We start from the raw sequence: 25691 nt of genomic DNA, 5'->3' as shown, positions 1-25691 counted from the left end.
TGCCTACCAATAATTATGGAAGTTACTAACAGGTATCATCAGTGAAAGGCTATACAACTACCTAGAGGAGACAAACACCATCCCCCACCAACAGAAAGGCTGCAGAAGGAAGTGTAAGGGCACAAAAGACCAGCTCCTGATACACAAAATGGTAATGAAAAACAGTAAGAGAAGGAAAACCAATCTAAGCATGGCATGGATAGACTATAAGAAAGCCTAAGACATGATACCACACATGGCTAATAGAATGCCTGAAAATATATGGGGCAGAGGAAAACACCATCAGCTTCCTCAAAAATACAATGCACAACTGGAATACAATACTTACACGCTCTGGAATAAGACTAGCAGAGGTTAATATCAGGAGAGGGATCTTCCAGGGAGACTCACTGTCCCCACTACTCTTCGTAGCAGCCATGATCCCCAAGACAAAAGTACTGCAGAAGATGGATGCTGGGCACCAACTCAAGAAAGAGGCAACAGAATTAACCATCTGATGTTCATGGACGACATCAAGCTGTTATGGTAAGAGCATCAAGGAAATAGATACCCTTAATCCAGACTGTAAGGATTGTATCTGGGGACATCAGGATGGAGTTTGGAATAGAAAAATGCGCCTTAGTCAACATACAAAAGGGCAAAGTAACAAGAACTGAAGGGATAAAGCTACCAGATGGGAGCAACATCAAACACATAGATGAGACTGGATTCAAATACCTAGGGATAATGAAAGGAGGGGATATAAAACACCAAGAGATGAAGGACACGATCAGGAAAGAATATATGCAGAGACTCAAGGCGATACTCAAGTCAAAACTCAACGCCGGAAATATGATAAAAGCCATAAACACATGGGCAGTGCCAGTAATCAGATACAGCGCAGGAATAGTGGAATGGACGAAGGCAGAACTTCGCAGCATAGACCAGAAACGAGGAAACATATAACAATACACAAAGCACTACACCCAAGAGCAAATATGGACACACTATACATAACACGAAAGGAAGGAGGGAGAGGACTACTAAGTATAGAGGACTGCGTTCAAACATCGAGAACAGGAGCACTGGGGCAATATCTGAAAACCAGTGAAGACGAGTGGCTAAAGAGTGCATGGGAAGAAGGACTAATAAAAGTAGACGAAGACCCACAAATATACAGAGACAGGAGAATGACAAACAGAACAGAGGACTGGCACAACAAACCAGTGCACGGACAATACATGAGACAGACTAAAGAACTAGCCAGCGACGACATGTGGCAATGGCTACAGAGGGGAAAGCTAAAGAAGGAAACTGAAGGAATGATAACAGCGGCACAAGATCAGGCCCTAAGAACCAGATATGTTCAAAGAACGATAGACGGAAATAACATCTCTCCCATATGTAGGAAGTGCAATACGAAAAATGAAATCATAAACCACATAGCAAGCGAATATCCGCCACTTGCACAGAACCAGTACAAAAAGAATCATGATTCAGTGGCAAAGCCCTCCACTGGAGCCTGTGCAAGAAACATCAGCTACCTTGCAGTCAATAAGTGGTACGAGCACCAACCTGAAGGAGTGATAGAAAACGATCAGGCAAAGATCCTCTGGGACTATGGTATCAGAACAGATAGGGTGATACGTGCAAATAGACCAGACGTGACGTTGATTGACAAAGTCAAGAAAAAAGTATCACTCATTGATGTCGCAATACCATGGGACACCAGAGTTGAAGAGAAAGAAAGGGAAAAAATGGATAAGTATCAAGACCTGAAAATAGAAATAAGAAGGATATGGGATATGCCAGTGGAAATTGTACCCATAATCATAGGAACACTAGGCACGATCCCAAGATCCCTGAAAAGGAATCTAGAGAAACTAGAGGCTGAAGTAGCTCCAGGACTCATGCAAAAGAGTGTGATCCTAGAAACGGCACACATAGTAAGAAAAGTGATGGACTCCTAAGGAGGCAGGATGAACAACCGGAACCCCACACTATAAATACCACCCAGTCGAATTGGAGGACTGTGAAAGAGCAAAAAAAAAAAAATAATAATAATAATAATAATAAAATAATAATAATAATAATAATAATAATAATAATAAATAATAATAATAATAATAATAATAATAATAATAATAATAATTTACCTCGATGTAGAAAAAAATGATGATTTATTGAAAGACAATTTTCACTTCCAAACTATTACAATTTTTTATATTATTTCAGCAACAACAAGAAGAACAACAACGATAATAATAATAATAATAATAATAATAATAATAATAATAATAATAATAATAATAATAATAATAATAATAATAATAATAATAATAATAATAATAAAGTTACCAGTTCACATTTTTCTTAAAAATTTTGTAAACAGTGAGTTGCAATTCCATCTTATGAAAAATATTAATTTAAAGAATATACATCAGTGACAATATTCACCGATGAACGAGAAGTCTTTAATTATGACAATAACCTAAAAATAAATAAGAGTAATTATTAATTCCGACCAAAAGAAACCGACGAAAGAGGAGGAATTTCCCGGCCACATGACATTCGCCTTCTTCTGACGCTGCCACCTGTCAGGAGGAGAGACACCTTCCTAATTAGGGGATGCTGCCTGACTCTGCAGTCTGCTTGCACACCTGTGTGTGTGTGTGAAGTCTCTCTCTCTCTCTCTCTCTCTCTCTCTCTCTCTCTCTCTCTCATACTTTACATTCTGCTTACAGCTATGTGTGTGTGGTAGTTTGTTTACTTAGTAGAGTTCCTGCTTCTCTCTCTCTCTCTCTCTCTCTCTCTCTCTCTCTCTCTCTCTCTCTCTCTCTTCTCTCTCTCTCTCTCATGGTGCAAGGTCTTCACATACCTGCATAGTGGCTTTCCTCTCTCTCTCTCTCTCTCTCTCTCTCTCTCTCTCTCTCTCCTCTCTCATGGCCTAAGGTCTTCACATACCTGCGTAGTGGCTTTCCCCCTCCCTCCCCCCCTCCCCCCCCCCCTCCTCTCTCTTCTATCTCTCTCTCTCTCTATCTCTATCTCTCTCTCTCTCTCTCTCTCTCTCTCATAATCAAAGGTCGTACTCCCCATGTTAACGACCTATGTGAGGTAGTTGTTTAACTTAGTGGAGTTCCTCTCTCTCTCTCTCTCTCTCTCTCTCTCTCTCTCTCTCTCTCTTTCTTATAAAAGTATCCTTTCAGTTATATTTACTTGAATAAACACAAAACTTCCTACCTTTTACTTGTCGATTTTCTTATTAACTTTCAGAAAACGACATAAAAAAAAGCCACTTTTAATTCATTCTGTATTTTTAATAACAACATTATTTTCTGGTGTTATTTAACCCTCATTAACCTGAAACAATATTGAATTTCATCAAACTGAGGATTAACTTTCTCCCAAAAAATTCCAGAGAATGGTTACACATTCCTTTAAACTATTTTCCACATTCGAAAAACATCATCCTCTTTTAGATGAACTACGAACCTCCTCCCATCTCCATTTTGAAACCACCCCCAACTAACCCGACCTCCCTACTAACCAACCTCCTCCCACAACCCCAAAAACCTTCCAGAAGGCGAAATGAAATAAGAATACGTTCCAGGAGGTTGAACAGCGAAGAGAAATTGGGCGAAAATGCCACAAATAAGGATAAACATTCGGCAACGATTAGCATAATTTACCGGGCGATGAATGTTCTCTCCGGAATCCTTCTGTGGCGGTGGGCGAGGGGGAGGGATGGGTGTTGATCTATAAGAGCGGGGGTGGAGGGGGGGGGGCGATTATCCTCCAAAAATTCCGAAAATAAAAGGTGAATTTCTTGACATGGTTGAATATTCATTTTGAGGCTTCTTTTTCCTTCGGAGGAAATGGTCCCGAAAAATGTTGAGTAGGGATAGGAATATTTTATAGAAGATATTTCGTTCTGGTTTAGATATATATATAGATATATATATATATATATATATATATATATACATACATATACATATAATATATATATATATATATATATATATATATATATGTATATGTGTATATATATATTAATATGACTGGTAAAAGTGTTCTGTAACAACAGAATTCCATCTAATAAAAGGAGCCCATAAAAACACCAAAATTTTGGTGTTTTTATGGGCTCCTTTATTAGATATATATATATCATATATATATATATATATATATATATATATATATATATATATATATATATGTGTGTGTGTGTGTGTGTGTGTGTGTATGTGTGTGTGTGTGTGTGCAAGGCACCCTAATTACCATCTACTAAATTCACTATATGTATTGGGTTATTGTCCTTAGAAAGTCTTAGCAAGATTTCAATTATATTTTGTAGGTATATCCATTATATGACATTTTTCCCTCATAAAAGTTATGAAAAAAAATTATCAGTTATCAATTCAATATTATTTAGAAAAATACGTCTTTCCTAGATATATTTTTTCATATATTCTTTAATATTATAGAATATATTTATCTACTAAATTCACTATGAAGTAGTTTGAGAGATCTGAGATGAAACAAATATTGTATAAAAAATTCTCATGTAATATTTTTCATATATTTTTAAACTGACAAAATATTTATAGAATTAGCGATAATTGATTTTAAAAGTAATTATAAATAATTCCTTCAATTACAATAATTCAAAAATGAAAACAAAAGCAGTTGTGGTACAGTTAATTTGGTAACTCCAACATTTGGTAATATTTCATCGACAATAATATAACTTATCGGTGGATGTACACATCAACAACAACAAAAATGGAATCCATTTATCTGTTAGTTTTATGTTTCACTTTCTGCATCAGGCTGTGAAAACCATTAACCAAACTCCTAAACATTTTTAAAATTCTGTCTCAGGTCAAAGGCTACTGGAGCGAATAACTTCTTCAAAAAGAGCTGAAGACTAGACGCTCCTCTTAATATATTCTTTGACCCCAACCTCTTAAGAATATACGATAGCCAGCTCATATACCAAGTTCGAGAGAAGAAGAGAGAGAAGATGGAGAGGAGAGGAGAAGAAGAGAGAGAGAGAGCAGAGAGAGAGAGAGAGAGAGAGAGAGAGAGAGAGAGAGAGAGAGAGAGAGAGAGAGAGAGGTTAGTTAATATACCGAGGAAAAGTTGAAGGATCCAGGTTCCTTCAGATCGTTTATAAGACTCTGTTTCAGAAAAGATTAAGGATTTTTGAGTCATTTTTTTTCATAGACAGAGGATAAGGCGTTGGATTGTTTAATAATGGTATCTAGACTCAAGCTCAGTTTGAATAAAAGGTGAAAAGCTGTTTTATTATTATTATTATTATTATTATTATTATTATTATTATTATTATTATTATTATTATTATTATTATTACTATTATTATTATTATGACTGGGTGGTATTTATAGTGTGAGGTTCCGAGTCGCATCCTGCCTCCTTAGGAGTCCATCACTTTTCTCACTCTGCGTGCTGTTCCTAGGAGCACACTCCTCTGCAGGAGTCCTGGAGCTAGTTCGGCATATATAGTTTTTCCAGATTCCTTTTCAGGTATCTTGGGATCGTGCCTAGTGTTCCTATGATTATGGGTACAACTTCCACTAGCCTATCCCATATCCTTCATATTTCTATTTTCAGATCTTGATACTTATCCATTTTTTCCCTCTCTTTCTCTTCAACTCTGGTGTCCCATGGTATTGCGACATCAATGAGTGATACTTTCTTCTTGACTTTGTCAATCAACGTTATGTCTGGTCTATTTGCACGTATCACCCTATCTGTTCTGATACCGTAGTCACAGAGGATCTTTACTTGATCGTTTTCTATCACTCCCTGAGGTTGGTGTTCGTACCCCTTATTATTATTATTATTATTATTATTATTATTATTATTATTATTATTATATTTATTATTATTATCATTAGGATTAGGATTGACAGGATATTTAAGCTTCCAAAGAAATAAACTTAATTTACGTTAATTTCGAAGGCAATAATTATCTGCCACCACAATGGAAAAAAGTTGTAAATTTGAGATGAAACATAAGGAGAGTATGACCCCACCCCCCCATATAAAATATAACTCATTCAACCATTCACACTTTCATTATTCATTTCTGCTTCCCCTCTGCGTACCACAAAAGGACACAGGACCTTTGGCGCGAAACGGCAACTCAGTTTCGTGTACGGTTATCGACGCAAATGTGTCGAGTCGCATTTGAGACAATTTTTATAAAAAAATGAGAGAATTTTATGTTTCGCTTTTTATTCGTAACTTGTTAGAGTTGCTCCGACGCTGCCAATTAGTAATGCTTTGTTTGTGTTTCGGTCCACTGTGTGTGTTTTTTTTTTTTTCAGCCGACACCGATGCGACTGCCAACAGTGGCTATATATTTTCGTTATTGTTTTGGGAGTCGAGTGGTAGTCAGAAAAAAAACACTGCTAAATGAGCGTGTTGCTAAATACAGGGAAATAATTTCGAATTGAAAGCTGTTTTGAATTTTCGAATGAGTATGTTGATAAATTTGAAGGAATGTTCTGAATTCAAAGTTTATTTTCGTTCATTTTGGTTCAACAATGTTTGGATAGGATATCTAATGTAAATCTACTTAACACACAGATATATATATATATATATAGTATATATATATATATATATAGATATATATAATATATATTTTACATAATCATTTATATCTTTACCTATTATGATTACTTCTCTATCACTGAGCATATGTTTACTCTTGTATAAAATAGCAAATACCCATCATATAAAAAAGTAAGAGCACTAAAAAATAAAATTAAAAAATCGGGCCTAAAACATATCTACCTCACCACCTAACATTTTGTCTGAACAGAATAGTGAAAAATGCCACCAACACTCAAGGTGACTTTCGGGAAATCCCTGAGTAAACTATTTATATATAAAAAAAACACAAAATCTGCACTGTATTAAATAAACAAATTCTCCAGCGTTCCACCTCCACGACAATTTCACAGTAGCAGCAGTTTTGGATGAAGTGAGACTTGGAAAACAAATATTGGTTTCACATCTGTTGCTGTCTTTCCTCTTCCCCAGATTTCTCCTGCAAATACTTCGAGAAGTAGAGTTTCTCCTGCAGACATTTAAAGAAATGGAATTCTCCACAAAAACCTTTCAAGAGGCTGATAGCTATCTTCTCAGGAGACTACTGCCAATGTTTGGGTAAGTGGTCTGCTTATATTATTTCGAGCTTTGAATTCTTATTTTCTATTTATATGACTCTCCATGATAAACAAAGATAAAACCTGCTTTAATCTTTTTTCATTTCTTCTCCGACTGACCGAGTAACTTAAAATACTCCAGCATTATGACAGTCAGTGAGTATGCCTTTATATTTCATTCAGTGTTATTCCTGAAATATGTCAGTGACGCTTTTATTAAAAATATAAAATGAAATGTAGGGCTAAAAGTTTAGCTCTTAAGGTCTGAAAGTAGATTATAGATAAATTTACCGTTTGTCATTTTCGTAAAATAGGGAATATGATCTATAAATGGCCGATTTTATATGCAATAGTTAATATATATAGATATATATATATATATATATATATATATATGTATTATACATACTTATATACGTATATATATATATATATATATATATATATGTATATAGAATTATAATATATATAGATATATATATATGTATATACATATATATAGAATTATTATATATATATATACGGTAGTATATATATTGTAATATAAGATATAATATATATATATAATTATATTAATATATATATATAGAATATATTCATATTACTTTGGTTTGTGATGGTCTGTACAGGGTTTATGGTCTTGAAAAATAATATTCATAGTTGATTATCAAATACATTTTTCACCATGGGCATTATTATTATTATTATTATTATTATTATTATTATTATTATTATTATTATTATTATTATTATTATTATTATTATTATTATTATTATTATTATTATTATTATTATTATTATTATTATTATTTCTCTATATCAGTCTCTACGCAAAGACATAGATAATTAATTTGTATTCTACAGAATGATTCAGTTAGATTCTACAGAGCAAAAACCCTGTATATAAGAGAGCTACCCTACAGCCACGCTCTACAAAACTGCATTCCACAAAACAGCAAAGTTCGTTTATCAAGCTCCTCATTCAGCCTGGTCCCACACAACAAACTGAAAAGCAATACCTTACTTATCACACATATTCGACAAAGCAGAATCTACATTCACGAACTATCTCATTTGCCAAGCTCGCCTGAGCAATTTCCCGCGAAATTGGATTCTCATACGAGAAAAACTCGGTTATTCTTAGGCACGTTTTGTGTGGGAAAGTCTTCTCATATGTTTTAATAAAGGGGGAAATATCACAGAGATAAGAAAGGCCTACAGATATTCGTGTGGGGAAAATAACACGTAATGCTGGAATACATGTAAAAGCAGGCAGAAATATTTTAGATATAAATTCTGAGAATTTAGGTGATTGGGTTCTTAGACGTTTGAGTTAAACTTTTCACTGATTTAGCAATAGAAAAATACTTCGATTGATTTCTTTACAGCACTTGTTTTAAGATGCACAAATAAAACCACTCTAAATTTTATTTACTGATGATTTACTTCATTAACTGATGAGAGATATTTTAGAAATACTTTAATTTTTCGTTTAAACTTTCTTGACCAACATTTTATTTTCAAGATAAATTAAAACTTTGTTCAAGGATATCAAGACACAAAATAATAATAATAATAATAATAATAATAATAATAATAATAATAATAATAATAATAATAATAATAATAATAATAATGAAGGAAACTGAAGGAATGATAACAGCGGCACAAGATCAGGCCCTAAGAACCAGATATGTTCAAAGTACGATAGACGGAAATAACATCTCTCCCATATGTAGGAAGTGCAATACGAAAAATGAAACCATAAACCATATAGCAAGTGAATGCCCGGCACTTGCACAGAACCAGTACAAAAGGAGGCATGATTCAGTGGCAAAAGCCCTCCACTGGAGCCTGTGCAAGAAACATCAGCTACACCTTGCAGTACAATAAGTGGTACGAGCACCAACCTGAGGGAGTGATAGAAAACGATCAGGCAAAGATCCTCTGGGACTATGGTATCAGAACGGATAGGGTGATACGTGCAAATAGACCAGACGTGACGTTGATTGACAAAATCAAGAAGAAAGTATCACTCATTGATGTCGCAATACCATGGACACCAGAGTTGAAGAGAAAGAGAGGGGAAAAAAATGGATAAGTATCAAGATCTGAAAATAGAAATAAGAAGGATATGGGATATGCCAGTGGAAATCGTACCCATAATCATAGGAGCACTAGGCACGATCCCAAGATCCCTGAAAAGGAATCTAGAAAAACTAGAGGCTGAAGTAGCTCCAGGTCTCATGCAGAAGTGTGTGATCCTAGAAACGGCACACATAGTAAGAAAAGTGATGGACTCCTAAGGAGGCAGGATTGCAAACCCGGAACCCCACACTATAAATACCACCCAGTCGAATTGGAGGACTGTGATAGAGCAAAAAAAAAAAAAAATAATAATAAAAAAAAAAAATAATAATAATAATAATAATAATAATAATAATAATAATAATAATAATAAATATTTATGATTCTGTTAAACATAATACTGTTGTTTTCTCTTGATTTTACAGTGCAAAACACACACACACATTCCCAAAACATCTAGGGAAAAGAGGAGAGATCAAAATGTGTAACACTCACTTTCCTGAGTTTCTAAACTGATCCGGATACCAAAATCCCGTACACTCTCAGACCCAGACTCCTAAAGATACTTTGGGTATATGGGTAGGGGTAGAGGGATATGGCACCTGGCGAGTCGAATTTATGACCCCATTAAATTATGCTAATCGCTTCCGAAACTTCCAAGCACTTAATGTCCCTTAATGTTTATTTTCATATTTATGTCCTTTCTCACGCAATTGGAATCTGTAAATCATTTGGATATTCTTTATGGAGAGGGTGAGTTTCCTGAGTCTGTATACATGGAAAATATATTTCTAATTTTTATCTTATATTTGAAGCATTAGAGTAATGATGGCAAAACCCACATGGTTTTCTATTTAGTTTAGATACTATGGACCTGTTTCAATGTATTTTGATAGATTTGATTATATCTACTAATATATTAATTTTATTTTAAATAACGATCTGTTCCTGCTGCATTTTTTAGGAATGTTAAAACAGAATATATTTGTCATTTAATACTTATGGCAATTTATAAACACCCAGACACAAAAAAAAAAATTTGCTTGACGTATAAGCTTTACGTAGCTTGTTCCAGTATCTAGTGAATTTTCTAAATATATCATATTTCATATCCACTCAGAGGCATAACCTGAATATGTACTCCTGTAAAAGTAAATTCTTTGTTGTAAACGACAAAGTATCATATTACATTTTTTTTCTTTTTAGATTTTCAATAACCATTTTAATATTTAAATTTTTTTTTCATCATTCTTATTTATTCAGATGAATGTTTGGGGAAATTCATATTCTGTTACGAAGAATACTTTATCAAAAATCTTCTTCAGAAAAAAAGAGTAGTCGAAGACTAAAAACTCTCTCTCTCTCCTCCTCTATCTCTATCTCTCTCGTCTCTCTCTCTCTCTTCTCTCTCTTCTCTCTCTCATCATCTATAGCTCTCTCTCTATATATATATATATTATATATATATTATATATATATAGTATATAATATATATATATATATCTACATATATCTATATATATAGATATATATATTATAAATAGTATATATATATATATATATATATATATATATATATATATATATATATATATATATATTATATATATATCATGGCTATCACTCGATTCGAGTATGAATGCTCTGGGATGTGGTTATTGATGGGTTCTTATGTGGCTAATGAGACCAATTCTCGAGCCACATACCCTGTCACAATTGGGGCATGTGTTGTTATGTGGGAGTGGAGGCTGTGGATGGACCTGACGAGCTTCTCTTGCAGCTCTACGGTTCTCCAGATGCTGCTTTCTGTTCTCTTCATAATTTTTAATTCCATCTTTCACTTTCTTTAACTCTCCCAGCAGATCGCTCCACTGCATCGGTCTCCCATGTTTTATAGTTAATGTCACATAGTTTTAAGTTGTCTTTTAAGCTGTCTTTGAATCTCTTCCTTGGTTTGCCAACTTTTCGAGTCCCGTCACTTAGCTCTGAGTAAAAGAGCTGCTTAGGAAGGCGGCTGTCTGCCATCTGAACTGGCTTTTTATTATAATGGCCTCAATACTGAGGCAGTCGGCCTCTTCAAGAACACTTACATTAGTACGGCGGTCGTCCCAAGTTATTCTCGAGATGTTTCGTAAGGACCGCTGATGGAATTTATCAAGGGCTTTAACATGGCGGCGGTAAGTTGTCCAGGTTTCGGAAGCATAAAGAAGGGTAGGTAGGACTATTGCCTGATATACCTTTATTTTGGTGTTAACACGCAAGTCATGATCATCAAAAATTTTCCTGCGTAGTTTTCCAAAAGCTGAGTTAGCACATCTTAGACGATATTGAACTTCATCATCTATATTGGCATTTAAAGATAGATGACTGCCCAGGTATGGGAAGTGGTCTACAGTTTCTAGAGCTACTCCATTAATTCGTATAGTAGGTGCAACTCTTATGGCTTCAGTTTGGGGTGGCTTATATAATACTTGGGGGTTTCTGATGTTGATGGGAAGTCCAAGACGAGAGTAAGCATTTGCAAATGCGTTCAGTATAGTTTGCATTTTCAGTTTGAGCACAGACAGCGTTGTCGTCTGCATACTGAAGCTCAACAACAGCAGTAACATTGACTTTAGTTGTTGCCTTAAGCCGGCTGAGATTGAATATTCCTCCGTCTGTTCTGTAATTGATGGAGATATCTGGAGACAATTCATCTTGAATGAGGTACAAAACAACAGTTATAAATATGGAAAACAAGGTAGGAGCAGCGACACAACCCTGTTTTACGCCTGACTTAACTTTGAAAGGTTCAGTAAGGCTACCATTAGCCATTAAAGTCACTGACATATTATCATGTAGTAGCCTCAGGATCTTATTATTTTGGTGGGCATCCATAATCTAGATAGTATCTCCCAGAGGCAGCTCGACTGACACTGTCAAAAGCTTTAGTCAGGTCAATGAATCCCATGGTAAGGGGTTTTGGTTGTTCTCGACATTTTTCTTGCAACTGCCTTGCCGAGAAAACCATGTCAGTTGTACCACGAGCAGGTCTGAAACCACACTGAGACTCGGGTAGGATCTTCTCAGCTAGAGGTGTTAGTCTTGTTGTAAGAATTCTTGCCAAGACCTTTCCAGCTACTGACAGGAGGGCAATTCCTCTGTAATTTCCACAAACTTATCGGTCATTTGGAATTTCCTCATGCATCCAGATTTTGTTCTTCATCATATATATACATATATATACATATATATATAAACCTTCCCCTCCCAAAATAAAGTTCTGATGAACCTACAACTATTCTCTCTCTCTCTCTCTCTCTCTCTTTCCTTCTCTCTCTCTCTCTCTCTCGCTATTCTCTCCCTATCTCTTCTCTCTTCTTCTCTCCCTCTCTCTCTCTCCTTTCCACAGCATCATCAACACAAGAGTCACGTTCAGTGGCTTCCGCCGCTCTTACACCGCCGTCTCCAATAGTGTTTCCGGCCTAATTCTCCCCCATAAACTGGAAGAGAAAAACAGCTTTTGATCTTTGGAAACCATTTCTTGGACGCGGCTGAGTGGCTCCTACGGCTCGTAAAACTCTACGGGGAAAGCCATGAACATTTCATTATGTCCCGATTTTGTTTTCGGGTGTGTTTGCGTGTGTTGGGGGGGCAGGGGTGAGGGGGGGTCCTTTCATAAAAATTTTTAAATTTTTTCTATTTTTTGTAGGTTTTGTACTTCTTGTTGCGTATTTTTTAGCGCTTATAATGGTGTTTCTTTTAAAGTAATGGATATGCATGTATCGTCCTAATATTTTATTGTTCAAGTATGAATATATATACATATATAATATATATATATATAGTATAGATATATATATATATATAATATATATATGTGTGTGTGTGTGTGTGTGTGTGTGTGTGTGTGTGTATGTAAATATATATATATACTACAGGTAAAAAATTTTTCTTGATTTGCTATTGATAATTTGATACTTAATCATAAACTCCTACCTCATTAGGGTCGAATATATACGGAAATACGGTTTATACCTTATTATTTAATTAACACAAAATGAAAATTTATCATAATTCAGCAGACAGACTCCCAACCACTCACCTAAATAAATATAAAAAACTTGGGCACAAATCCTCATCCAGCAACATCTGGCAACCATCCAACTCTCTAGTTACCAGACACTGCCCGAGAGCCCTTGCCAGACATGAGATATGAAAATGCGTGGCCTGATTGCCTGTCTTTCAGTAATGGAGAGTCCTTGGGCTTGACTTCACGCAATCCTCAGACCTCATTAACCTGACTAATGAAGGGCCATTTGGGAGAAGCGTTATTATATCCGCTGTATTTAGTTTTGGAGATGAGATTATATTTTCTGACGTACTTCAAGGAGCTCTGAGATATCTCCTCTTAGATTTAATTAAGATTGGGGTATTCGGATGATATAGTGGGTATTTTGGGATATATTTGGAGAGGATTGTAATTGAAATATACTATTTTGATTTTGTGAGAGTCATACCTGCTGGTGATATCTGGCTACACTTGATAAATCTCTGGCATCAATCTATCACAAGCTTTAAGTAAACTGCTAATATATTAATATAAATAAATATGTGTGTATGTATGTGTGAATGCACAATTTTGCATTTGCATAAACACTTTTTGAAATATTAAATGAATGTAATATACTTATATGCCAACATCTAAATAAATATTATATATTTATAAAATAACATAAATAATCAAATAACAGAATCCAATCTCTCTCTCTCTCTCTCTCTCTCTCTCTCTCTCTCTCTCTCTCTCTCTCTCTCTCTCTCTCTCTGGCAATAATGCTTTCAATATGATATTTTCAAACAAGTATTGCTGATAAAAGATTGTTCTAATTTAATCAATATTATGGTTATTCTATAATATAAAATACTGATTAGTACTTCAGAAGACACAAGAATTACCGAATATTTCAGTTGTAGGTCACTGGAAGCAGTCCTTTACAAATGATTAGAATAATACTTTCATGAAAATAAGCCCCCATAATGACATGCCTAAGCGACTTAATTAAGTATTGATCCCCACCTGCGCCAAGATATAATCCCGCAGATTCTGGGAATGAGCTCCCATATCACGCGAAATTAAGATCCCGCTAAGTTTCCTTCTCATTTTAATTAAACAGCTCCGTTGCCTGGTAGAGTTTATTAGACGGGAACAGTTAAGGATAAACATGAATTTACAACGTGTGTGTGTGTGTGTGTGTGTGTGTGTAGTATGTATATATATGGACGTGTTCTCTCTCTCTGCATTGAAATTTGATGAAAAATGCATGTCATATATATATTTTTTTCTAGATGTGGTAATTGCTTTTTAATTTTGAGCCATTTAATATCTATCTATCTATCTATCTATCTATCTATCTATCTATCTATCTATCTATCTATCTATCTATCTACTATCTATCTATCTATCTATTTATCTATCTATCTATATATATATATATATATATATATATATATATATATATATATAGATATATATATATATATATATATATATATATATATATATATATATATATATATATATATATATATATATACATATATACCACTAAAACCAAATAAAAACTATATATCCCCCAAAATATCACATTCTAACTTTTATAATAAGTATCAATCATTAACATGTAACCGAAATATTGAAATCAATGATTACTTTAGCGTGACTGGTTACAGCGGCACTGTATCACATGACACTTTTTTTTTTTGCACCAAAGTACAGTGGGATATGTTTGTTTTTTTCCTCGCTTATTATTTTTTTTTACTTTTTTGTTTATTTCATTTTTCAAATTTTCCTCTTTAATTTTTTTTGGTTCAATGATTGTTTTTGTGTGATAGTTTTTTTTTTACAGTCTTGAGAATATAATAATAATAATAATAATAATAATAATAATAATAATAATAATAATAATAATAATAATAATAATAATAATAATAATAATAATAATAATAATAATATGTGGCGCCGTGGAGGAGTGGGTTAGGTCGTCAATAGACTTAAGTCAAGTTAAGCAACATTGGGGCTGGTCAGTCGTTGGATGGGTGACGCTCTCCTCGGCGTTGATTCCTTGGGAAAGGATCTTTATCAAGAAAAAAACTAGAGCTGAAGTGCTCCAGGGATCATGCAGAAAGAAGTGTGATCCTAGAAACGGCACACAAATAGTAAAGAAAAAGTGGATGGACTCCTAAGGAGGCAGGATGCAACCCGGACCCACACTAATAAATACAACCCAGTCGAATGTAGGTACTGTGGAAAAGAGCAAAAAAAAAACAAAAAAAAAAAACAAAAAAAAAAAAAAAAAAAATAAGTAAGTATATATAAAATATAATAATAAATAATTAAATAAATAAATTATGAACCAGGGCACTAAAAATCACCCATAATTTGCCAATTTTCCACCGAACCCGATCCAATTTGGCCAAACAAGGCTATTCCTCTCTCATCCGTTTGGGTGTAATTCCAAACTGTTCAAATTGTTTATTGGTCATTAATATTAATGGCTGGAGAGGCATTGTTGCTCAGCTGGCAGTAAAAAGGGAGCTTTGTGTATGATTCTGGAGTGTTATTTTGTTTGGTTTGTTTACACTAGACTTTAATAGTTGTTTGGGATGAAAATCGATGGGTAGATTAATTTGCTAGAATCTATGAATGCATAACCGAATGGATCTTGTTTGGCAACAGCCATCCACCGACGCCCTTTTGGGGAAACCTGCTGTCCTCCCTGGGTTGTGGGGGGGGAGGGGGAGGGTGGAGCTTTAAGCTTGGTAAGAGGATAGAGGGGGGAGGGGGGGAGACTCACTACCCTCCCTCTTCTTCTCCTCTCCTCCTGGCGTGAATCAGAAAATTTTGTTCTGTTTACACAAGTGTGGTCTTGTGTGGTTTAATTATATATATATATATAAATATATATATATATATATACTTAATATATATATATATAAGTATATATATATTATAATATATTATATATGTTTATATATATATATAAATATATATACATATATATTATATATAATATATATATATATATAGACATAATATATCATAAATTGTGTGATGTTGTGTGTGTGTGGTGGTAGTGTGTTTGTCTGTGGTGTGTGTTGTGTTTGTGTGTGTGTATTACACAAACAACATCACAGTCACAAACGTCTCTCATTCCTCACGTGACTCAAAACACGAGTTTCTCTGGTGTAATTTACGTTTCCAGATTATGGGACCCACCATTTTTTTGGGGGGTGGGGGGCGGGTTGCAGCATGGTAATGAGTGCTAATGAGTGGTAATGAGGATCCCTCAGAGAAATAACCAGGATAAGAAGTGCTAGGTATAATTAGAGGCACTAATTGGTAAGAATTTAGTGATTAAGTCCCAGAGGAGGCTAAAACTTGGAGTGAGAATCTGGGATTAGAATTTAGTCTCTCTCTCTCTCTCTCTCTCTCTCTCTCTCTCTCTCTCTCTCTCTCTCTCTCTCTCTCTCTCTCTCTCTCCCTCTTTCCTGAGGCTGGTTGGTCTACATTCGTTTGGCTTAGCTCCGATGTTCCCCTGACTTATTTATTCTGAATTCTCCATCTTGACACAACTGCATTTGACAAAGCAATCGCAATTTCACATTAAAACTTTAGAAAGATATTCACTTGTCAGATTGTCTATCATGATTTATGAGTTTTTTTTTTTTTTAACAAAAATGTTTTCTATAATTCGGCGAATTATTGGTCACAGAGAATGGCTCGACTGAAAAGGTTTACTATTAAACAAACAATTCTGTAAGTTTTAAAAAACACACAATGAACCTTTTTTTATATTCAGTGTATAATGATACAACATGTGTGCGTGTCTAGATGTGATTGTGTGCGTATGCTGTATATGCTTGTGTATGTATGTATGAAAGAGAGAGAGAGAGAGAGAGAGAGAGAGAGAGAGAGAGAGAGAGAGAGTGTTTGTAGGTGTGTGTGTAAGCGCAGTTGTTTTTTCCACACATGAAAAACCTTCCAAAGCTAATCTATTTCAGAATGTCATCCTCTAAAATAATTGCATGACATAAACCTTGAAAAATAAATACCCTCTTATTTTAATGTATAGAATATTATTCATTCACAAACCCATTTCCAATTAGATCATTTTAATCCGGCATCAAACGTGTTTGATCTGCGAATTAAAATGAAAAATGCTAATAGGCCTAATAATCCGGGGGGCTAAATTTTAATTTCCAAAAAAAATCGGAGTGCATCCAGGCTTTCCCCGACTAATCCTGTTGATAATTGTATAACTCGTGTTTTATAATGTGCTCATTCGAAATTTCTATTGACGGTAGCAGGCTGCGGGATGTGGCGTTTCGAACCCATGCCCTTTGGTAAAAGGGAATTTTGTTTCATTAAAATTCATAATTCATTCCAGAAAAATTAGATGGGACATAGTGTCACGTTTTAGAAGATTGAATACAAAATTCTAATTTAATATTTTGTTACAAAAATACATTATTTTTTCCCCAAAATTGGAAGTGAATAAAAAATTTTAATTTAATATTTTGTTACAAAGATACACAATTTCTTCCCCCAAAAAATTTGAACGGACAGTTATTTGAAGGCTTAATAAAAAAAATTTAATTTAATAATTTGTTACGAATATAGAATTGTAATTGGGAAATATTGGTATACATTTTGGTGGAGTACTATTCACAGATATCTATTACTTTTTCATCTCTATCTATCCACAGCTTTTGTAGCCCACAACAGTTGACTACCAGCTAGGTACTAATACCCACTTCTTTCATACATTAACACATAATTGAATATAAATGAAGGCACTAGTGTTATTTTTTCATCTCTGTCTTTCTACATTTCTATATCCACAGCAGTCGACTACCAACCAGGCACTAATAGCCATTTCTTTGATGGCTGAGATGTAATTGTATTTTAATGGCCCATACCAGTCAAGTAACAACCAGGTACTTAAAAAATATATTTTTTTAGTCCATATTTTTATTTATATCGTTTGTTGTGGTTCGCGGGCTGGTCGGGGATCGAACGCTGATCCCTAGCTTGTGAGCGGAGAGACAAACCATTGTCCTGGCTTAATAGATCGATAGATAGAAACCCCTAGACAGACAGACAGACAGACAGACAGTCAGACAAACAGACAGACGGACGGAATTAAATAATTGAACGATTTCTCTTAATTCTCAGCATCACCCTTTGAGCCATTTCCGAGGCTGGACGTCTGTGAAAGTTTGCGGACTTCACCCTCCAAAGTTCAAGTTACGAGTTGCTGAGTTTGGGGGACCTGACAGCCTGTTTTCCGGGGAGTTGAGAAGTTGCGGGAGTGTGGGTGTATGGGTGGGTGGGTGGGTGGGTAGGTGGGTGTGGGGGTGTGGGGCTGGGGGTGGTGGGGGAAAGTGTGGGTTAGAGGTTGTCGAGTTTGATGTGCAAATGCAGCTGATCCGAGAAAGAGAGAGAGATTGTGTGAAACACGAAAGATAGGATCTTGTAACTACATATATACATATATCATATATATATATATATATATATATAGATATATATAGATAGATATATATATATATATGTATTATACACAGATATATATATATAGAATATAGTATACTATATATATATATATATCTGTGATATATATATATATAATATATATAGATATAGATATACAATATATATATATATATATATGATATATATATATATGTATATATATATATATATATATATATATATATATATATATATAATATATATATATATATATATATGTATATATATATGTATATATATATATATATATATATATTACATATATATATATATATATATATATATATATAGATATATACTATATATATATATATATATATATATATATATATATAGATATAGATCTATATATATATATATATATATATATATAGATATCTATATATATATATATATATATATATATATATATATATATATATATATATTCGCATTACAGAGCCAGCTGAACTATCTATAATCATTCTATGCGACAAAATCTATCAATACTGCATACTGCAGCAAAGCCAAATCATTCTTCATTTGGAAACTTAAAATTGTATAAATCATATATCATGACAAGTGTATGAACGATAGTTAATAATGTAACAGTATTTTGAGTGGTGAAATTAGATCTTCCTAGTGAATCAGTCATTGTGTATAAGTTCACTCTCTAATAAAACAAAATAAGACCATAAATCAGTTATTGTTTATAAGGTTTCTAATCAAACAAAATAAGATAGAAAACTGGTCACCTAACAAATCTGTTTATGTTCATAAATGAACTGTCACAGTTATTTCCAGTGTTGAATAATCACAATGTATAAAGATATAATTTTCACTATATATATATATATATATATATATATATATATATATATATATATATATATATATATATATATGTGTGTGTGTGTGTGTATGTATATACACACACACACATATATATATATATATATATATATATATATATATATATATATATATATATACATATATATATATATATATATATATATATATATAGTGAATTAATTTATGACAAAACTAGTCATCAATTAATACAAAGCTTTCTTATAAAAAAGCATTCTGTTACAAAGACTTACTGTGTTCTTGATCAAGACACTTCAGTTGAATATTTCTCCTCCACAACAAAAATTAGAGTTAAAATGAAACTCTTTTGGAATGAATAGCCTCAACTATCATCAATGAAATAAGGCAGAGAGACCAGAAGCCTAAAATTCCCAAAGAGAGTAAATCCTATGAGCTTTTGAGTTTTCGACTTCGGGAATGAGTTACTCTATATATTTCACATTCCAGTAACCTGACGGTTTCTGTCTCGACGAAGCAAACGAGAGACCTCCAAATAAAATCAAGTCCCAAAAGAATTGAACGGTGTTGTTTTTTTCAGAAACTCGTAAAAAGTTTACGGACTTCAAAAATTGGAGCGAAAGACCCGTAGACATTGGAAGGGTTGAATTATATACAGCCACCGGTGAAAATTGGTATGGAAGCCCCGTAGATTCCTCCCCGCCCCACAGTGACTCTGAGGGGGGAACCAATCACATTAACCCTTTCAGAGGCTGAGATGGACGATTTATTCTGATTGGGTACTTCGTCTCTGGCGGGGCGTGACGTCATTCAACCCTCCCGCCAGATTCATTGCCGGAAAATATTCGGGTTTAATGGCGGGTGGGGTCGTTTGTTTCTCTAAAATGCTGATTGATTCCGAGGAACTTCCCCTTTAGGGGTCATAGATTACCCTTTTTCTAGTCTCAGTTTTCTGCTGGATTCCACTGTGCGCCTCTGCTGACCCCAGGGCTGAACGCTGAGTAGATTCGTGGATGATGGGTGACTGCGGGTGGTAGCAATTAGGTTGGAGGGGATTAGGAGGCTAGCAGGTATATATATATATGTATATATATATATATATAGATATATATATATATATATATATATATATATATATATATATATATATATATGTGTGTGTGTGTTGTGTGTGGGTGTGTGTGTGTGTGTGTGTGTGTATATATTATATATATATATATTAATATAATTATATATAATATAATAATATATAATATATATATATAGAAATATATTTCACCTCATAATAAATCAAACTAAAATTTATCTTAACAACTTATGACGATAACCACGAAAGCATATCCAAAAACTTTGACTTGAAAAAAAACTTAGAGAGAGAGAGAGAGAGAGAGAGAGAGAGAGAGAGAGAGAGAGAGAGAGAGAGAGAGAGAGAGAGAGAGAGGCAAGCAATTGTTCCGCAAGCCCCCTAATGAGGTGGTTAGTGGTCAGCCTCGTTAGGAGAGAGATACTTGCTGGAGCTCCTTGAAAAAATAAAAAAAATAAAGAAAAAAGTTTTCTAAGCAAGTTTAAAAATGTCGGGAGTAGTGAACGACAATACAAGATCTCGTTAACTCTAAGGATCAACGACGGAGTAAGAACACTTGGGAAGGTCTCGTTCTTCGCGAGACTCCTTCATCAAGGTCTTGTATATGAGAACATGACGATAACAAGAAGTAAAAACACGAAATTTGCTGGGATAAAGACCACATGAATTAATGAGATACGACGTAGTTTAATATCCTGCTCTAGAGAGTAACTTATCAAAACTTGCTAAAATATTCTCTAAATAGGAAAGTAGATCGTATGCGGATATTGAATTAGTCGAGGTCTCAATATTGGTTATTTGTGAATATACGTACGAGTATATTTATACGCATCATGTTAAATATGAATGAATAACTTTGGAACTGATTATATATATATATATATATATATATATATATATATATATATATATATATATATATATATATATGTAATATATAGATATCACTCAGATCCAAAGTTATACATTGATATGTAACAACATGCATATAAATACACTCGTACGTATATTCATTCTTTCGTAACGAGCTAACCACCTCATTAAGGGACTTGCAGAACAATTGTCCTCTCTCTCTCTCTCTCTCTCTCTCTCTCTCTCTCTCTCTCTCTCTCTCTCTCTCAGAAGCACCTGAAAAAATCACCTGCTCTCTCTCTCTCTCTCTCTCTCTCTCTCTCTCTCTCTCTCTCTCTCTCTCTCTGTTTACTAAAGAGAAGTTAGGCGCACTCATCAAAACTTTCCCCCAGTGTTCTGATCTCCATAAACAAGAGGAAGAATCACAATAAAACGAGATGCAATACTGGATCCAACATTTCCTCGAACTTTATCATCCCCCATACTTCCAAATACCTCCGTCGTCCTTAGGCCTATATAGGCCTACCTTGCCCCTTTGCTCTAAGCTGTAAAGGCCTAATGACAGACGAGTAGCAGAATAATAAAGTAGACCTTAGGGTAGGCCTAAGGGTAGATGAAGGGATGTAAACATTGAGTTCGAACTGGCTTTAAAAACGGAGGGGAATAGTGCCTTGGCAGAATGGGTCGTATATTAGTGAACAGCCATACCAATTTTATAGTTTTATATTGATGGATTCCCATTTTTCAAGAAGGGAAATCTATTTTATTATCTTTTTTACGTCACTTCTCAGTATTCATCACTGAGAATAATTTCCTTTAGCTATTAGTTTAATAGGTATAAAAAAAACATTTTAATTTTGCCAATAGAAAATTCTGCTTAAAAATTTTACCTATAAGAAATTCTGGTTTAATTTTGCTTGTAGGATTTTGTTTTATTTTTCCTATAAGAATTTCTTTTAATTTGCTTTTAATAAGCTCTGTTTTAATTTTGCCTGTAGGACTTTGTCTTATTTTTCCTACAAGAATTGTTTTAATTTTGCCTGTGGGAATATCTATTTTGGTTTTGTTTTCCTATTTGAAATTTTGTGACAGTTTTGCCTATAAGAAATTCTTGATCATTCCTATAATAAATTCTTTTTCAATTTTGCCTGAGAGTTCACTGACAATCTCGTCTTTTACCAATAAAAATATCCGAATAAATTGCTGTGTAAAACGTAGGAAATCTAACTCCATTTGAAGTTTATTCCTCAAGAAAAAGAACTGTCCTTATCTGGGATTGAATACATCGTCGTATTTGAGCTTCGTAAATACATCAATAGAAACGTATCCCTTGCAAAATAACCGAAATATAAGATATATTTCTATTTAGATTTTTGTTCCACGCACGGGGGGAAGACATTCTGCTCTGGGTGTTGATTCCAAATGTGCGAGATTAATTTGTACTCATTTTTTAAAAATAAAACTAATAATTTAATTTGTGGTGATAATGAGATGCGAATAGATATCAGTGAAACACATTATTATTATTATTATTATTATTATTATTATTATTATTATATATTATTATTATTATTATTATTATTATTATTATTATTATTACTACTACTACTACTACTAATGCCACAACTTTCTCTCCCACATTGACTCAGAACTTACGCCTGGCCATTCACCCATACACTCCCCCCCCCCCCACAACAACCTCCCCCCCTCCCACCCCCCCCCCACCCACTCTCACCCCCCCCCCACAAACAGGACACCAGAAAGTATTGAGGAAGCAATCAATAGCTAAGCATCGTGGAGCCATTCTCATTTACTGCATTGCGTCAGATGCAATTACAAATTCTGTCTCTCGCTTTTATTTATTTTTTTTTTAGGACCACCATCCCTAACCCCCCCCTCCCTAACTCCATCCCTTCCCCCAGGAGCAGCTATACTAGGACAACCCCCCGCCCCCTTCTCTCCCTCCAAAGCTCGTTTATCTGTCAGTGTCATCGGCTTAGAGCAGAGTCCTTAATTAAAATCATTACTGAATGAGATGGTCTGTTAATGGAAGCGACTGGATTCGATGCTGGACTGTTATTGGTTCGCGTGATTTTTTGTCGACTTCTTCTGTCATTCCCACAGTTCCCGAGGCATCGAAAGCTTCCAGACGCCTCGTTCCAGGCGTGATAATGACGCTCGTTATTCATAAAATAACTTAAATTTGGGTTTTCATCTCTTTCCAATCGAGTCGTAGATTGAAGCAGTTTTGGAGTTTTTGTTTTTTGCTGAACGATCTGAGATTCTGAAGAAGTCCCCCCCCTCCCCCCTCATCCGGAGTGGGAGCTGCGATTATAATTCGGATTATGGACAGAGGATTTTGCTTTTTGCTCTTAATTAGCAAGTTCGAGTTGGCGATTATGCTTTTGCGCCGGTAACGAGCTTTCCAATTAAGGATTCAGGCGTTACTCAATTGGATTTTTAATCCGTTTAACTGATATTTCAAACCACTCCTCTTTTTTTTTTATCTGAAGAGACACTCGCAGGAATCTTTCATTAGTGACGTCATTACTTTTCAGCTGATTTTTAATTGCCTCTCGACTCTGCTGCCCCGACGTCGTCGTGTGTGGGTTCGATTCCTGCTGCAGGCTTCGTATTTTCCTCATCTGTTTCCTCAGACGGAATTCAAGGCTTCCGGTGACTACCTCATCTGGATTCATGATGCTTTGTTTTAATACGTGCTTGTTGATAAAAGCCACATATATTGTTTAAAGATAGAGTATGAGTATTATAAATTAGATATTGCCACTTTTATGATGTTCATAAACGTGACTCCTATTTGATCCAATATGGCTGGTTTGGCTATAATTGTCTTTTTCCAGATTTGTCAACTTTATTCCATAGCTTTACCATTTGCTTTCATTTTTTTGCACGACGCAAAGAGTTGCTCTACTATAATTCAGTCATGACGACAGGTAACATCGCTCACTGAAGATTTCTCTGTTAAAACGTCTGTATTCAGCACTAAGTCCCAGATAAGCTGAACAAATGAACAAAGAATCAAAAGAAGATAAGATTCAGCATTTAGCTTGCAAAAATATATATACAGGAACTAATCTAATATGCAAGTCACTGACAATGACGCAAGAAAACATCGCATGGACAGTTAATCAAGAGAAAAGGGTTTTTAGCTAAGCATCCCCTCAAAGACTCTGAAAGAAAACGGGAATCATAAGATCCCCCTAACCAACAAAAAAAAGCAACAAAAAAAGCTTTTATTAATTGAAAATCTCTTCCAGATTACGTAAAGAGCTTAGAGCTTAAAGACCCTAATTGTATACAAAAACATCGGGGATATTCCGCCCCCCATCCAAATTAATGAGATAAAGGGGATTTAGTAGCTGGACATATATTTCGATTCAATTGTTACTTGTTTATGACGTCTTAGTGTCTGAATTAAGCGGTCAAAGGCGTGGTTTTTTTTTATTTGGAGGTCTCTCTCTCTCTCTCTCTCTCTCTCTCTCTCTCTCAGATGGGCACAAAAGAATCTGAACGGTGTATGTGACACCTAGACGACCACAGTTTCATGTAAATGGTTGTTGAAGCTTCAGGGCGAGAGATATTGCAAAGGTTTCTGGTCAAGATCTCAAGACAACAAAAACATTCGTCTACTGACATTGTGAACGCACACACATATTACATATCTAAAATTCAGTAAACACTACATCCTCGAGCGAGAATATTCTTTCCCTGATTTCTCGAAACTGAATAAAGGCTCAGACATATAAATATCTTTGAACCGAGCAGAATAAAGCTCCAATATATCATTTCTCCCTCCCTGCATCCTGCAGGGTAAAGTATTCAGTGATCCCTCTTAATATCAAAAAAGCCCTTTCATTTTCATCTCTTCCTAATCCCTCCTTACTTCCCTCGTAGCTCTGCTTTCACGTATAGTTAGAAAAATAAAAAATAAAATAAAAAAAGTCGTGTTTCGCCAGCGTAAAAGCAAATGGACGTTTATTTCTTTTCTTATATGTTTTTCCTGTCGAAATAATATTGCCTGATGTCCTGAAAGCCTTCCCAGAAAAGATCTTCTCTGCTTAGGACGTATTAATGCATTCTT

At 34.5% G+C, this 25691-nt stretch overlaps 1 protein-coding gene across 1 annotated transcript in view; it reads right to left on the bottom strand.

Annotated features, from left to right (window-relative positions):
• Window positions 1-11248: 11248 nt before the first annotated feature.
• Window positions 11249-25691, bottom strand: part of LOC135205178 (uncharacterized) — a 45744-nt gene continuing 31301 nt past the window's right edge. The window contains exons 2-4 of the mRNA XM_064235542.1: window positions 18560-18673; window positions 12184-12409; window positions 11249-11965 (exon numbers count right to left, since the gene is read on the bottom strand). Of these exons, the coding sequence (XP_064091612.1) occupies window positions 11249-11965; window positions 12184-12409; window positions 18560-18673 (1057 nt within the window). The remainder of the gene's footprint in view (window positions 11966-12183; window positions 12410-18559; window positions 18674-25691) is intronic.

Source organism: Macrobrachium nipponense, chromosome 49, assembly GCF_015104395.2.
Source record: "Macrobrachium nipponense isolate FS-2020 chromosome 49, ASM1510439v2, whole genome shotgun sequence".
In the NCBI taxonomy this organism is placed as follows: Eukaryota; Metazoa; Arthropoda; class Malacostraca; order Decapoda; family Palaemonidae; genus Macrobrachium; species Macrobrachium nipponense.
Note: the sequence above shows the minus strand (reverse complement) of the source record. Positions and strands in the feature narration are given on the sequence as shown.